This window comes from Bos grunniens, chromosome X (assembly GCF_055505025.1).
Source record: "Bos grunniens cultivar Pamir isolate PY7600 chromosome X, Bosgru_T2T1.0, whole genome shotgun sequence".
Classification (NCBI taxonomy): domain Eukaryota; kingdom Metazoa; phylum Chordata; class Mammalia; order Artiodactyla; family Bovidae; genus Bos; species Bos grunniens.
This window is the reverse complement of record NC_141194.1, coordinates 52,561,681-52,577,763: the sequence shown is the minus strand read 5'-3', so window position 1 is coordinate 52,577,763 and position 16,083 is coordinate 52,561,681. Positions and strand designations below refer to the sequence as shown.

General features: G+C 43.8%; 2 protein-coding genes and 1 long non-coding RNA gene across 17 annotated transcripts in view; 2 read left to right on the top strand and 1 right to left on the bottom strand.

The window, feature by feature from the left end:
- LOC147340358 (P antigen family member 3-like) overlaps positions 1–16,083 on the top strand; it is a 95,977-nt gene that overhangs the window by 39,436 nt on the left and 40,458 nt on the right. The window lies entirely within an intron of this gene.
- Positions 1–16,083, top strand: part of LOC147340359 (uncharacterized) — a 31,341-nt gene that overhangs the window by 4,113 nt on the left and 11,145 nt on the right. For 2 of the 12 annotated variants that reach the window (XR_015159353.1, XR_015159358.1), the window contains exons 3-5: positions 574–754; positions 1,461–1,598; positions 1,802–1,933. This is a non-coding gene — a long non-coding RNA (uncharacterized LOC147340359). Of the gene's footprint in view, positions 1–573; positions 755–1,460; positions 1,599–1,801; positions 1,976–3,022; positions 7,086–16,083 lie in introns of those variants that run through there. The other 10 variants (XR_015159351.1, XR_015159356.1, XR_015159352.1 and 7 more) reach the window with 9 other exon arrangements.
- The window catches only part of LOC147340357 (P antigen family member 3-like), a 68,522-nt gene continuing 67,103 nt past the window's right edge, over positions 14,665–16,083 (bottom strand). For all 3 annotated transcript variants that reach the window (XM_086388717.1, XM_086388716.1, XM_086388715.1), the window contains exon 5: positions 14,665–14,777. In XM_086388717.1, coding sequence (XP_086244843.1) covers positions 14,755–14,777 — 23 coding nt within the window. In that variant the 3' untranslated portion in view covers positions 14,665–14,754. The remainder of the gene's footprint in view (positions 14,778–16,083) is intronic.

Below are 16,083 nucleotides of genomic sequence, written 5' to 3'. Positions count from 1 at the left end.
GAAAAGTCACAGTTAACAGTTTTGATATTTTTACCAAATGGAAGGTGGTGGAGATTTCACTATGAATCTCCACTGCACGATGAGTGCTGAGAAACGCAATCTGATGGCAGAGTTTGTCTGCGAAAGGCTTCCTTGCTAAGAATAGGATACAGACAGAAAAGCTCTCTTCTTGCTGTATATGGGCCCATTGTTGTCTTTGAATATGGCCTTTTGAATTTGGTCACAGTATTGGAAGCATAAAGGTATCCAGGGTGACAACCTGCTTCACAGTGAGGAGGGATAAGCCGAAGCATGGGAATTTCAAAATGTCACTTTATGGTGTCTGTGACCCAGTACACGGAACAGGACTTGAGCTGCCCTACCCATGCACTGTATGTTGATGAGATTTTCACTATTTTTCACTCTATTGTTTTGAGTTCCTGTTAGGACAAGATGAAGTATATTGACACGTCCTCCCTATGCAGGGGTTTGATTTACTAATCCCTGTGGTCATCAGGGAGGCAAGGATGAGCTGCCAGCTCAGTATGGGGACCCTCCTAGGGAATGTCACAGCACCTTCTTGCAACTCCTCAGGTGTCTCCACCAGGTGCCATCAACCCATGGAAGAAACTGCCAGTTCCTGTGATGGCCAGTGGAGGGAGCGACCCCACTGCTGCTTCTACTTGCTACAGATTCAACTGTGATGACTGACTTCCTTCACTACAACTCCTCTGAGCAGAACACACCTAAATATGAAATGAAGTATGTGCCTGTGGTATGTAAAGCCAATTAAATGGTTGGACATGGCACCAGTTCCACCACCCCACCCCAAGCCCCACCCCAGCCAGAGGATGGAGTAGACTCTCAGGGGCTCTGGCTAGCCTCCCTCCCCACTGATGTGTCCATAACGGGGAGGGGGGCGGACAGTGTAAATGACTCACCTTGAGCCTGCTTATGGAGCTTGTGGGAGCCAGGTATGTGTGGTTTTATTCCCCTCAGACCCAGAGGGGTATGGATGAACCCCAGCCTTCTCACAGACAAGTAAGCAAGCTGAAAGAGCTTAGGTGGCTGATGCAGTAAAAGCTGGATCTGGGAGTCATGCCCTAGTTTCTCTTGAGTGCAAAGCCACTCTTCTCTGCAGTCACAACAAAACCCATGGCTTGTGTTTCAGTTACTGAGATGCAGATGTTGTTCCATGAGAGGAGAGCCATCATTGTCCCAATCTCCTGTCCGCTTGTGAAACGCAGGTACCCATAGGGCAAAGCCACCCTGAAAGGTTCTAAGCCCCTTTGTGTGCGCCTTAGGAGGAGCTGCCTTGCAGCCAAGAAACTGGAGTCCACTGGTAGGAAAGGGTTGCTCCAGAGGCAACACCAAGCAGGACTTTAACTTCCCTGGCGGGGAGGCACTCTGCCATATCAGAGAGGCTTTGCAACCAGCCCCCACCCCAGTTATGTCTCCACCAGTCTCACTCTATTTATCAGGTATAAGGAATCGGGAGGCACGCCAAAGTACAGGAAGGGTTTTTAGTGGCTGCAAGACAGCGCTGGAGATGACCCAGCTGCCATGGTGCTCTGGAGACAACTGGGAATGAAAGTCTGTCTGGCTCCACCTGTGTCCAGGTCTGTGCTCTTCTGCTCATGTGTGTGTAAACTGTGGAAGGTCAAAGTGCCACCTCAAGAAATCTCCCCATCCCCCCGAGAATGTGTCCTAACTAGGGACCCACACCACATCCCACCCCTGGACATATGGCAGGGGTCAGATGCTCTCTTCTGTGTTCCCAGAGTTCTATAACTTAAATCCTGCCATCGCTTTTCTCACACAGCACGTGGCAGTCATCTGCTTGCAGGGGACAGTTCCGATCATCCCTAACCAATCCAGCCACAGTTGGAGGAGACATAGCATCTGGTCCCTGCTTAGAACTACTTCCTCAATGAATGAAGGACCGGGACTCAAGGTAAATTCTCAGTCAATAAAGCGTAGCTCTTCGTGGACCAGTTACTTTTGTGTTAATAATGACACAGGAGAATGGAGTAAGCAGGACATCTGTGGAATCAGATTCTCTTCCCTTTGGGGGTGGGGATTGGAGTGCATGTTTCCTATGACCCCTAATTCTGGATACTCCTGACCAAAGAGGCTGCAAGGTTCATTACACACATGTGGGTCACACTGTTGCCTCATCAGCCACAGTTGTAGCCTCACAGTGGAACTGGGGTCAAGATCCTGAGAGCACCATTCAGGTCACTTAACGTTTCCGAAGGACCAAGTGGCAATGTAGGCCCCGCAACTATGTGTCCAGACGATGAACAGTTGAATGACATCAGGCTGCTAGTGGAGTCTCTGACACTGTGCCTGGAGAACAGGCATCTATGGAGCCGGGGACACCAGTACAGGTAGGAAAGGCGTGTCGAGTCCAGGGGAGACCGTCAGCCTCACTCGGAGCTGCCCCTCGTGCATCCTCCTCACTCCTTGCTTGCCCCACCTCAGCTGTCTCTGCTCTTTCCCCCTGTCCTGCCTCTGCCTCCCTCACAGGCCTGGCACAGGCATGTCCATCAGCACCTATGACCCCTGCTTGTCCCTGTTGGTTCGCCAACAGAGCAGACGCTTACCCAGTGCTGCGGTATCTAGTCCCCGCTTTCTGTTCAACTCTCATTCCCTGCTCCCGGCTGCCCTGGCCACCTGGCAGTGTCTGCCCCCCGCATTGATCCCCACTGTTCCCTCTTCTGCCATATCCTGACCCCAGATGTCTGCTGTGCTGACTCCTTTCCCCCTTCAAGTCTTTGTTAAAATATGAGCTCCTTAATGAAGCCCGCACTGGTTGCTCTGTTCAACACTGTGACTTGCAGCTTTCCCCCTTGCTGCCCACAGTACCAGTCCCTTACAGGACTTACATGTATCTGATCACAGCACCACCGTCTTCTAACACACTGTAGAATGTCCTGGATTGTTTTGAGTTAGGGTGCCTCCTACCCCTACCCCTTCCCCTTTGGGGAGAGTAACTCCAGCACAGGGATTTCTGTGGGCTGGCCACTTGTATCCACCACAGAGAGCCAGGAAAAGCCTCGATGAATATGTGCTGCCAGAAGCAATGTGCCTGCCTCCCTGCTACCCCTGTGAGACCCCTGGGGGTCCTGTTCTTCTCGTCCTTGGGGCAGGACCTCGCTCCACGCAGGGAGAGGGCCTCAAGTTGCAGCTGCCTCAGCTTCAGCCACACCTCCAGCCCAGCGGCTCCGTGACCTGGGATTCAGGACTCACCTGGCTTCACTTCAAAGTGTAAACGCCTGTCTTTAAAGGAATGTAGGTATTTTCAATGTTTAGACTTTACTTTGGGCCTCAAGTTTTTTGGCACCCACATTGAGTACGAATTGTTGTGGCTTCTGAAACACAAGTTCACAATTTTTGATGAATTTGGTTGTGCCAGTGGAAACAACATGAAACATACTTGAGTGTGAAGTCAAGTGGGCCTTAGGAAACATTATTGTGAACAAAGCTGGTGGAGTTGACGGAATCCTGGCTCTTTCAAATGCTAAAAGATGACACTGTTAAAGTGCTGCACTCAATATGCCAGCAAATTTGCTAAACTCCGCAGTGGCCACAGGACTGGAAAGGTCAGTTTTCATTCCAATCCTAAAGAAGGGTCATGGCCAAGGAATGTTCAAACGACTGCACAACTGCACCCATTTCAGATGCTAGCCAGGTCATTCTCAAAATCCATCACGTTAGGATTCAATGATATGTGAACAGACAAGTACCAGATGTACAACGTAGATTCCGAAAAGGCAGAGGAACCAGAGATCCAACTGCCAACATCCATTGGATCGTAGAAAATGCAAAGGAATTCCGGGAAACAATTCGTTGACTACGCTTCACGACCTAGATAATCACGATGGTGTGATCACTCACCTAGAGCCAGACATCCTGGAATGTGAAGTCAAGTGGGCCTTAGAAAGCATCACTATGAACAAAGCTAGTGGAGTTGATGGAATTCCAGTTGAGCTATTTCAAATCCTAAAAATGATGCTGTGAAAGTGTTGCTTTCAATATGTAAGCAAATTTGGAAATCTCAGCAGTGGCCACAGGACTGGAAAAGGTCAGTTTTCATTCCAATCCCAAAGAAAGGCAATGCTAAAGAATGCTCAAACTACCACACAATTGCACTCATCTCACACGCTAGTAAAGTAATGCTCAAAATTCTCCAAGCCAGGTTTGAGCAATACATGAACTGCGAACTTCCAGATGTACAAGCTGGTTTTAGAAAAGGCAGAGAAACCAGAGATCAAATTGCCAACATCCACTGCATCATTGAAAAAGTAAGAGAGTTCCAGACAAACATCTATTTCTGCTTTATTGACTATGCCAAAGCCTTTGACTGTGTGGATCACAATAAACTAGAAAATTCTGAAAGAGATGGGAATACCAGACCACCTGACCTGCCTCTTGAGAAACGTGCATGCAGGTCAGGAAGCAACAGTTAGAACTGGACATGGAACAACAGACTGGTTCCAAATAGGAAAAGGAGTACATCAAGGCTGTATATTGTCACCCTGCTTATTTAACTTATATGCAGAGTACATCATGAGAAACAATGGGCTGGAGGAAGCACAAGCTGGAATCAAGATTGCCAGGAGAAATATCAATAACCTCAGATATGCAGATGACACCACCCTTATTGCAGAAGGTGAAGAAGAACTAAAGAGCCTCTTGATGAAAGTGAAAGAGGAGAGTGAAAAATTTGGCTCGAAGCTCAACATTCAGAAAACTAAGATGATGGCATCTGGTCCCATCATCTCATGGGAAATAGATGGGGAATCAGTGGAAACAGTGACAGACTTTATTTTTTTGGGCTCCAAAATCACTGCAGATGGTGACTGCAGCCATGAAAGTAAAAGATGCTTACTCCTTGGAAGGAAAGTTTTGACCAAACTAGACAGCATCTTAAAAAGCAGAGACATTACTTTGTCAACAAAGGTCCATCTAGTCAAGGCTATGGTTTTTCCAGTGGTCATGTATGGATATGAGAGTTGGACTATAAAGAAAGCTGAGTGCCAAAGAATTGGTGCATTTGAGCTGTGGTGTTGAAGAAGACTCTTGAGAGTCCCTTGGACTGCAAGGAGATCCAACCAGTCCATCCTAAAGGAAATCATTCCTGGGTGTTCACTGGAAGGACTGATGTTGAAGCTGAAACTCCAATATTGTGGCTACCTGATGTGAAGAGCCGACTCATTGGAAAAGACCCTGATGCTGGGGAAGATTGAGGGCAGGAGGAAAAGGGACCAACAGAGGATGAGATGGTTGGATGGCATCATTGCCTCAATGGACATGGGTTTGAGCAAACTCTGGGATATAGTGAAGGACAGGAAAGCCTGGCATGCTGCAGTCCACAAGGTTTTAAAGAGTCAGACACGACTGAGCCACTGAACAACAATGTGAAATGTTTCAATCCCTGATAGCTCAGCTGTGAAAGAATCCTCCTGCAATGCAGGAGACCCTGGTCTGAGTCCTGGGTTGGGAAGATCCGCTGGAGAGGGGATGGGCTACTCACTCCAGTATTCTTGGGCTTCCCTTATGGCTCACCTGGTAAAGAATCCGCCTGCAATGCAGGAGACCTGGGTCCGATCCTTGTGTTGGGAAGATTACCCTGGAGAAGGGAAAGGTTATGGAAGGGAAAGGAAGGGACCTCACACTATGGGTCACAAAACCCAAATATCGATGATACACTCGACCAGATATGGACCAAGGAAATAGCAGCTGGCAGACCTCACTGCACTGGACACCCAACACCAAACAATCCACCAAACTGAAACTCTAGAGACTCAATAAATGAGGCAAGACACATGAAATCAGCTGAGATGAAATTCGAATATAGGCCAACATGTATTTTAGCAACTTCATAAGCTGCCATGGAGAAATCCAACTGCACAGAGCACTGGTATGGTGAACGCATACAGCTCTTTCACAGTGTTCCATGCAGCCACCACAAAGAAACCTCAGTCCATGGTACCCCGCATCCTACAAACCGCAAAGTTCACAGCCTAAGGCATAGTAACCCCTCAAGGGTTCAGCACCCTCAATCTCTGGTTCACAGACTTATCTCCAGGTCAGAGATGGCACACTCAGGGTGCAGAGCCAGCGATGGGTCAGATACCTCCCATGCTTTGACAAATACACTTTGTGATGTCACAACCAAGGGTATGGACACCTAGGGTATTCACAGCTCCTGAAATCCCTACGTGGATCAATCCTAGTTGTGGACTTGAAGCTCTTCTAAGGAACTGGACACAAGGTGTCCAGCCTCCTGCCAAGACCTCCCACCCTCCAAATGGTACCCAGATGCCAGTAAAGGCACATTCACTCCCCTGCCCCACTGAGGCCAGTGTGAACTGGTGAAACACCTTTGCAGGGGTCTGTGGAAGCACCCATCAGAATTTACATTCCATCCTGCCCTCACCCTCAGCAGCATTTGCCTTCATGAAAGAGGGACAAGTGTCAGTCCTATTCTGTGATGCCTCCTTGGCGTTTAGAACAGCGTCAGGCACATGCACATAGTAGGTACTCCACAGATGTGTGTTTAGCCACGGAAGTCTTTGATCCAGCGGTCTCCCTGCTGTGAATGTGCCTTAAGGAAATATTCCCACATGCTCAGAGATGTGTGTACAATGACAGCAAATTTCTAGGGGAAACTCTAGTGCCCATTGATAGTCAGCGACCATTTACTTAAATTTTCATTAATTTCATTCAACTGGTTTTGTCATTTTCAGTGTACAAATCTTACACCTCCTTGGTTAAACTAATTCCTAAGTACTTTTTATATTGTAACTGGAATTTTCTTACTTATTAGAAGTATTCACCACTAGTATGGAAATACAGTTGAGTTTTATATATTGAAGCTGGTGATGATTTCACGGGTGTGTACACAGCTTTTTACATGTCACAGATACCACAATAAAGTGGTTTAAGAAAATAAAAATGAAAGCAAAGTAACGCTATGCCCAAATTAAAAAAAAAATTCAGGGAATATGTTGGTAGAACTGGCTTACAAGAAAAACTAAAGGAAGTTCTTCATGCTACAATAAGTGAATTCAGAGGTTAATCTGAATCCATGTGAAAAAGCAAAGAGCACAGGTAAAGGTAATTATATGAAGAAAAATTCTTTATGGACACATATTTCCCTCCTTTCTTCCTGTATTTAAAAAGCAACTGTCTAAAACAATATCACATAAATTATTGTTGTGAATGTGGTAGTTGCTCAGTCATGTCTGACTCTTGGCAACCCCATGACTGTAGCCTGCCAGGCTCCTCTGTCCATGGGATTCTCCAGGCAAGACTACCAGAGTGGTTAGCCATTCCCTTCTCCAGGGGATCTTCCTGACCAAGGGATTGAACCCGGGTCTCCTATATTGCAGGCCGATTCTTTACTGTCTGAGCCACCAGAGAAGCCCAATTATTGTTGGGCCAAGAACATATGGAATGTAATATATTTGCAGTAGCAGCACAAAGGAGGTGGTTTGTATCAAAGTTGTATTAGGTAAGGAAACAAATCTGGATGGTGTCAAATCCATACAAACACATGCAAAGTATCAGAAATCATGACTAAGAGGGTGAATATAACAGAAGTTATAGATACCTGATATCCTGCCATATATCAGCTTTTCATCACATAATGTTATATATAATGTAATAATAATAAGAATGTATTAATGGGGTTACCCTTTATAGATTTGTTATATATGTGACAATATGAGGAAAAGAGGGAAACCTGAATAGAGCGATATAGGAGTAATGTTCCTGTATCTCATTAGCATTTGTGTAAATTTCAAGCTGATTGTGATGAAGTAAGATGTTTATGGTGGCATACAGCTAAGGCAACAACTTAAAAGTAGTGGAAAATCAGTAAAGGGTTTAAAATGCTACATTAGAAAATATCCATTGGATGGAAAAGAAAGCAGTAAAATGAGAACCATAGAACAAAATGACATGAGACAGAAATATACATTGGCAGATGTAAGTCTGTATCAACATTAAATGTAAATAGATAAAACAATCCAACCAAAAGGCAGACACTGCGAGAACAGTTTAAAAAAATCCATGTGTATGTGGTCTACAGAGGACACAGTTTAGATTCTAAGATACACAAATTACCATGTATGTGTGTGTGTGTGTTCAGTCGCTCAGTCGTGTTTAACTCTCTGGGGCCCCATGGACTGTAAACTGCCAGGAACCCTCTTCATGGAATTTTCTAGGCAAGAATACTGGAGCGGGTTGCTATTTCCTTCTCCAGGGGATCTTCCAGAGCAAGAGATTGAACCTGAGTCTCCTGCATTGGGAGATGTGTTCTTTACCACTAGCGCCACCTGGGAAGCCTTATATGACCCAGCAATTCTACTCCTAGCCAGTTATCCCAAGAGAAATGAAAACATGCTCAGACAGTGAGCTGCACTCAAATATTCCACACGTGTATTCCTAATAGCTAAACGTAGAAACAACCCAGTTATTCAACAACTGGTATACAGATGAAAGAAAAACAAAATAGTATACCTGTACAAAGGAATATGACACAATAATAAAAAAATAAAAGTAACTACTAATGCATGTAAGACCAAGGATGTGTCTCATCTCTGCAAATGAGAGAAACCAGACACAGAAGGCTACATATTGTATGATTTCATGTAAATGGATTTCTGGAAACGGCACAACTGTTGGCACAGAAATGTATCTGTGGTTACCAGGGTACAGGAGTGGAGGAAGGAGTCGGACGGCAAATACCCCAAGGGAGCATTTTTGAACACTGAGACGTTTTCTACGTTTTGATTGTGGTAACATTTACACCACGGTATACATTTGTCAAACATCTACAAATGGTAATACGTTTAAGTGTTGGCTTTTATTGTATATAAATTATACCACAATACTTTTTTTAAAGGAAAAGGAAATTTTAAGTATTTAAATACTGGATATTGTATCCATGTAGACCATGAGCTCAAAAACATAAAAATCTTGTTTGGAATTCTTCCCAGACCTGAACAACTTCCAGAATTCACCATAACAGTTTTGTACTTTATGACAGGAAACTTGGTCTTAACCATGTTTACGATTCCCTCTCCCTCACCTCAAGTCCAAATTCTTGCTGAGTTCTGTCCATTTTACTTTGTAAACATCTAATGCATCTACTTTCTCTAAAACATCTACTTCTGTGTCATTGACTACGCTAAGACCTCTGACTGAGTGAAACACAACAAATAGAGAAAATTCTTAAACAGAGGGCAGTGCCAGACTACTCGACCTGTCTCCTCAGAAACCTGTATGGGGGCCAAGAAGCACCCGTTAGAACCAGAGTTGGAACAAATGACTGCTTCATAGTTGGGGAAGGAGAACAGCAAGGCTGTACATTGTCATGCTGCTTATTTAACTTATATGCAGAGTACATCATGCAAAACGCTGGACTGGATGACTCAAAAGCTGAATGAAGATTGCTGGGAGAAATCTCGACAAGCTCAGATACACAGATGACACCACTCTAATGGCAGAAAGTGAAGAGCGACTAAAGAACCTTTGGATACAGGTGAAAGAGGAGAGTGAAAAAACTGGCTTAAAACTCAACTATTAAAACACTAAGATCATAGCATCTGGTCCTATCACTTCATGGCAAATAGAAGGGGGGTAAGTGGAAGCAGTCCATCCTAAAGGAGATCAGTCCTGGGTGTTCATTGGAAGGGCTCATGTTGAAGCTGAAACTTCAATACTTTGGGCACCTGATGCGAAGAACTGACTCATTTGAAAAGACCCAGATGCTGTGAAAGATTGAAGGAGAGAGGAGAAAGGGAAGACAGAGGATGAGATGGTTGGATGGCATCACCGACTCAATGGACATGAGTTTGGGTGAACTCCGGGAGTTGGTGATGGACAGGGGGGCCTGGCGTGCTTCGGTTCAAGGGGTCACAAAGGGTCGGACGTGGCTGAGCGACTGAACTGAAGTGAATTGAAGTGGAAGCAGTGACAGATTTCGTTTTCTTGGGCTCAAAAATCACTGCAAATGGTGATTGCAGCCATGAAATTAAAAGACGCTTGCTCCTTGGAAGGAACACTATGACAAACCTAGCTTACATGCATTCTCAGGCACTTCAGTAGTGTCGGCTCTTTACGACCCCATGGACAGAGGCCCACCAGGCTCCTCTGTCCAGGGGATTCTCAAGATGAGAATACTGGAGTGGGTTGCCATGCCCTCCTCCAGGGGATCTTCCTGACCCAGGGATTGAACCCATATCTCCTAAGTGTGCTGCATAACAGACAGATTCTTTACCGCTGAGCCCCCAGGGAAGACCATGACAAACCTAGACACCATATTAAAAAGCAGAGCCATCACTTTGCTGACAAAGGTCTGTAGAGTCAAAACTATGGTTTTTCCAGTAGTGATGTACAGATGTGTGAGTTGGATCATTAAGAAGGCTGAGTGCCAAAGAATTGATGCTTTCAAATTGTGGTGCTAGAGATGAGCCTTGAGAATCCCTTGGACAGCAAGGAGAACAAACCCATGAATCCTAAAGGAAATGAACTCTGAATAGTCACCGGAAGGACTGATGCCGAAGCTGCAAAACTTTGGCCACCTGATGCGAATAGCTGACTCATTGGAAAGGACCCTGATGCAAAAAGATTGAAGGCAGGAGGAGAAGGGGGCGACAGAGGGTGAGATGATTAGATAGCATCACCAACCCAATGGACATTAATTTGATCAAACTCAGGGAGATAGTGTAGGACAGAGGAGCCTGGCATGCTGCAGGCCATGGGTAGTAAATAGTTGGACACGACTGAGCGACTGAACAACCACCACCACCTCCACCTTACCTTTGAGCTTCCCTAAGCTTCCAGAGCCCCACTCTCAGCAGAACTAAGAAGCTTTCTGTGTCTGTCAGTGGTAAAGGATGAGACTTAAGTCGTCACACACTCAGTGTCCCCTGCTTAGTTCTGATGGTGGGTCCTTAGAATGCTCATCACTCCCTCCCAGAGCTGAGACCAGGGAGCCTTCTCATGACAGTAATGGAGCACCTACCCAGGTACAGATATGGGATTTGGAGCTGTTTACCCCCTCTCCATGTGCTTTCTCCCTTTACATTCATTTGCACATTTCTTCTTGAGTCACCGAATCCAAGTCTGCTCATCCCCACCTGGTAACTGTAACAAGCTGCACCTGCATCTCTATCAGGGCGGGTGCACGTACCCCCTGCACTCTCTATTTTATTTCTCTCCCTTCAGAATCTCTAGACTCCCAGACACCACCCTCAAAAGGGGCAGTGATGCAGGGGAGGTTGTGACTCTCATCCACAGCCTGGGTCAATGCACGGCTGTGTTATATATAACCTCTTTCACTCTTAGAATGAACCTTATCTTCTAGCTTTCCTCCTGCTTCTTGGCCACCCTGCTCACCGTTTTGCTTGGCTTTTCCCTTAGGTCCATTCCCTGTGTTTCTCCTTTGCACTTCTTTTCTGTTTATGTGTCTGTCTGGTCCACCAGTGTGATATTCCCATCATCCACCACACATCACTGGTCTTGTTACTTCAAGCATTGCAGACGCGTCCTGAGACATGCTAGTAATGAATATGTGTGTACTCAATGAAGGGATATTTTTAATGACTGACAGGAGAAGGATCTCCTCCATGTAGGAGTCAGTATATAGGTGTCATATTTGTAGCATCATACACAAAGCCTTGTGTCTTGTTCCAAAAAGCACTGTAGGAGTGTGACTCTGTCTTGGTGCCCTGGTGCCCTTGCATGTCCCCACTTAGGCTACATAGGCAAGGCTAAACTGCAGGCTGACTTGAATTTTGGCAGAGAACCTCCAGATTGGTCTTGCAGCAAGGGGAGATAAGCAGCCTGATGAAGAGCTGCTATGAGGCCATTTCTCACCTGCCTCCTCATCCAGCTGGAGGTGACACAAAGTTGTTACTCATCCACCTCTGGTTTCAGTTGAACATACGATGGTCTCCCTAGCCCCAGCTGAGACTACAGCTCTGGACTGCAGAGCTGCTCAGTGCCATAGGGCACAACTGCGGGCTCCTTCCTGGCACAGACCCACCACCTGTAGTGCCTTTACTGAGGCCTTCCAATTCAGTGGCAAACCGCGGGACTAGGGACAAGGCAACTGACACCAGGGTCATATTGCTTCTGCACTGTCTGTAAGGTAGAATCTGAATCCATTCGGGTTCATTGTCTCCTTACTGGCCAAGCCCGTAGAAGGTGACAAGCCAAACTAACAACTGCAGTGGTGCCCTGAGGCCCTGTGGCTCCTGTGCTGTGACTTAGGGACTGGCTGCCTGACTATGTGACAGAGTCTGGTGTTGTGTGATGTTGCGTGACTAGAATATTGGCTTATTTTCTTTGTCATCACACACAGCAAGGAGCACAGTTTTCAGTACATATTATGACTTAGGGTAGCCTTGTCAGTCCTCATTAACAAACCAACCTTACAATGGATGCCATGTCTGATACCAGCTATTGAATCTGCTATTGAATCAATATATTTATTTAGACAAAATATGTTTCTCAAGTCCAGTTCATTTTAAAAGTTAACATTATAGCCTACTTGAAATCAAACTCTATCACTTGTGAGAGAATTGTAATTGTAAATGTTTAAATGAAAAATTGGAGTAGAATAAGCCAAATCCATTTGCAACGTAATGCCTACTTCACGTTATCTTGTTTATTCTTCATAACAAATATTTACTGTAAACTTGTAATTCCCACTTTAGAAATGGGGAAACAGATCCACAGGATGTAAATACCTTTCTCACCTTCACTCAGTATGTGTCAGAGCCAGTACTGATACTCTGAGTTATGTCACGTGCTGTGCTTAGTCGCTCAGTCGTGTCTGACTCTTTGTGACCCCAGGGACTGTAGTCCGTCAGGCACTTCTATCCATGGGGATTCTTCAGGCAAGAATACTGGAGTGGGTTGCCGTGGCCTCCTCCAGGGGATCTTCCCAACACAGGGATCGAACCCAGGTCTCCAGCACTGCAGGTGGATTCTTTACCGTCTGAGCCAGCAGGGAAGCCCAGTTATGTCATGTCATAGCCAATAAGGAGACAGAGCAGATAAGACTCAAGTCATTTTGTCTCATGAAGTTCCCCTCATTCCTTTCCCTTTTCTTCTAGCTAGGATCTAATCTTGTCAGACAGCTCCATGACTAGGGGCTTTTTCACATACTTTTTGGTAAGTTGGGATACTCTTATTTAAGTCTCATGGTAGATTTCAATCTCCCATTTTCAAACTTTTTGGACCTGGATTTTCATACCTCTGTAAGGGCACAACAGCTGCTATTTATAATCCCCTGTTATTCACTAAGCAGAGTGAAGTCTGAATAGGTCCTTTGTTGCAGAAATATATTTTTTTGGTGCATGAGGATGCAGATGGGGGCTCAGAGATGTAAGCGTTTTGTTATTATTTTCATAACAAGGATACAAGGGAGGAATGAGACAGCTGGAGGACTTCCCTGTAGCTCAAATGGTAACGAATCTGCAGGAGACCAGGGTTTGATCCCTGGGCTGGGAAGATCCTATGGAGAAGGGAATGGCAATCCACTCCAGTATTCTTGCCTGGAGAATTCCATGGACAGAGAAGCCTGGTGGGCTACAGTTCATGGGGTCGCAAAGAGTCGGACATGACTCACTGATTCACACACACACACACACACACACAGCCAACTGGAGGGCTTCTGAGATCTGGTGACTATCAAGCCAATGGAGGACGTCATGGAGAAGAAAAGATGTTTGTGGCTGTTCTCTCCCTGAACCCAAAATAACTTGGAAGGGAAGTCAGAAATGTGTGAAAGATATGCTGTGCCATTTGCCATGGAATTTGACAGCAGTTCTTTTCCTGTCTCCCTACAACCTTTAACAATGGCTTTGGCATTCCATTTCTCTATAGGACAATACAAATACATTAAGTTTTTAAAAATGTTTCCCTGTCAATGATTTCATCAGGGACACCGTATGAGATTTGGGTGGCATATTTTGTAAACCCATTTATTCAAGAGAAGACCAAAGGCTTTTATGAATTTTTTATGTGTGGGTATATATATGTATGTATATGCATTAACATGTAGATTACACCTAAAGAATATGTTATGACCCAATTTTTTTTAACCCTAGAAGTGCAAGGGTGGTTTACATGTATAAGGTTACCAACGCAATTCACATTAGTAGAAAAATGGAGGGAAAACAATTCTATGATCATCACAATTGATGCAATATAAGTGTTTGATAAAAATTAATCGATATTCAAGACAGCAAACTAGGAATAGAATGGAACTTACTCTGATAAAGTATATCTACAAAAAAGCAACGTAAACAGGTTGAAATGGAGAAGATTTTTCATTTCCTATTGGGAAAAATGCCGATTATCCCCTGCTTTAGTCAAGACTATTCTGGCCAGGTTTGTTCAATGCTGCAAAATGAGAACAGGTTTAAGGTTTAAGCCAGTAGAAACTGTTGATATTCAAATATAATAGTATATTTTGAAAAGCAAAAATAATCTAGATCTAAATTTGTGGAATTAATATGCATATTTAGAGGAATTGTTGGACAGAAAATCTATATATGACATTCTATCTCTACATACATCCTCAACTAGACAATAAAAATCAAAAACCATGAATTTTCAATAATATTAAATACCCATGGATAAATTTAACAAAAAATGTGCAAGTAGAAAATGAAACTTTATTGACCGAACTTTAATAGTCAAATACAGAAAATAAGAGCCGCATAGATGGTTTCAGTTTATCTTCTTTCAAGCAAATGGCTGCCCTTCACCTATAATATAAACATTAAAAAAGTTACTTAGCAGAACTTTATTTCGATGACAGGAGAGGTATACAAAGTTCACTGCAGTTGTAGTTTTATAAAATGGACTAAAACAGGAACACTAAGGGCGACCTTCGGCTTACCTTCATTTAATCCTCTCTAGAGATTTTATAGACTTTTCAGGCAGGTTACTAGTATTTTTAAAAACACGCTACTCTTCCTAGTTATACAAGAAAAGAAGGACACTGAGTTCAGAACAAATGAAATCAACGGAACCTATCAGAAGGTAGTTTTCAGTAGAAGGCAAAACTGTGCGCACATTCAGTAAAATATCTAACAACAAACAGCACCCTAAGGAGAACAAAATACACAAAAACTGAAACAAAAAATCCCAAAAAAGTATCATTTAAATGCATTGGTTTGAAATAATATTCCGAATATAGGATAGCTAAACAGTTGTTATCTCTGTTACTGCTTAAGTGAAGTAAATAAAAAGGCCAGTATTACATTTCTTTCTTCTCTACTGTCGAAAACTGTAGACATTTTCATTTGTTCTACTTTATCCCTGATATGGTGGTTTTAAGTCGGTTAAACATTTGCCCCTTTTTTACCTGTGGCCCTCATGTAATTCTAAATGTTTCTTTTCACCCTGGAAAGCATTCCAGTTGGTATAATACATTATATGCTGACACTAATTTTAAGTCCTTACTATCACTGGCGACATGGTGACATAAAAATGTGAAGCAGAAATACGTGTGTTTCTCGCAGCCACACCAAAAAAAAAAAAAAAGGAAAGAAAGAAAAAAGGAGAGAAGAAAAGGGAGAGCAAGAGGGAGTATGAGTGAGAGAAAAAAGCAAGTAGGAAGAGAGAAAGAAAATCTGGAAAAGCAGATTTTTTTGTTTCTAAATAATAATGGCTTTTGAGAGAAAACTCTGACCAATTTCAAAAGTTCATCCACGGTATTTGTGATGTTTAGTTATTTAGTTACTGTGAGGTATGTTAAATAATATTTGTTTTTCTACCCTACTAGCCATTTCATCAATATTCTGAAAATATTTGAGTTCCAGATTATACTGTTTTAATTCTGTAATATACTAACTGTTAGTGTCTTGTTCATATTTCTAATTATGTGTACTTGGGCTTTGTCCATTTGCTTCACAATTATGTAAACTGAGAGGAATGGATTGGCAGTTTGGGGTTGGCAGATACAAACCATTACATTCAGAATGGATAAACAACAAGGTCCTACTATATAGCAGAGGGAACTAATGTCCAATCTCTTGTGATAAATCACAATGGAAAAGAATATTAAAA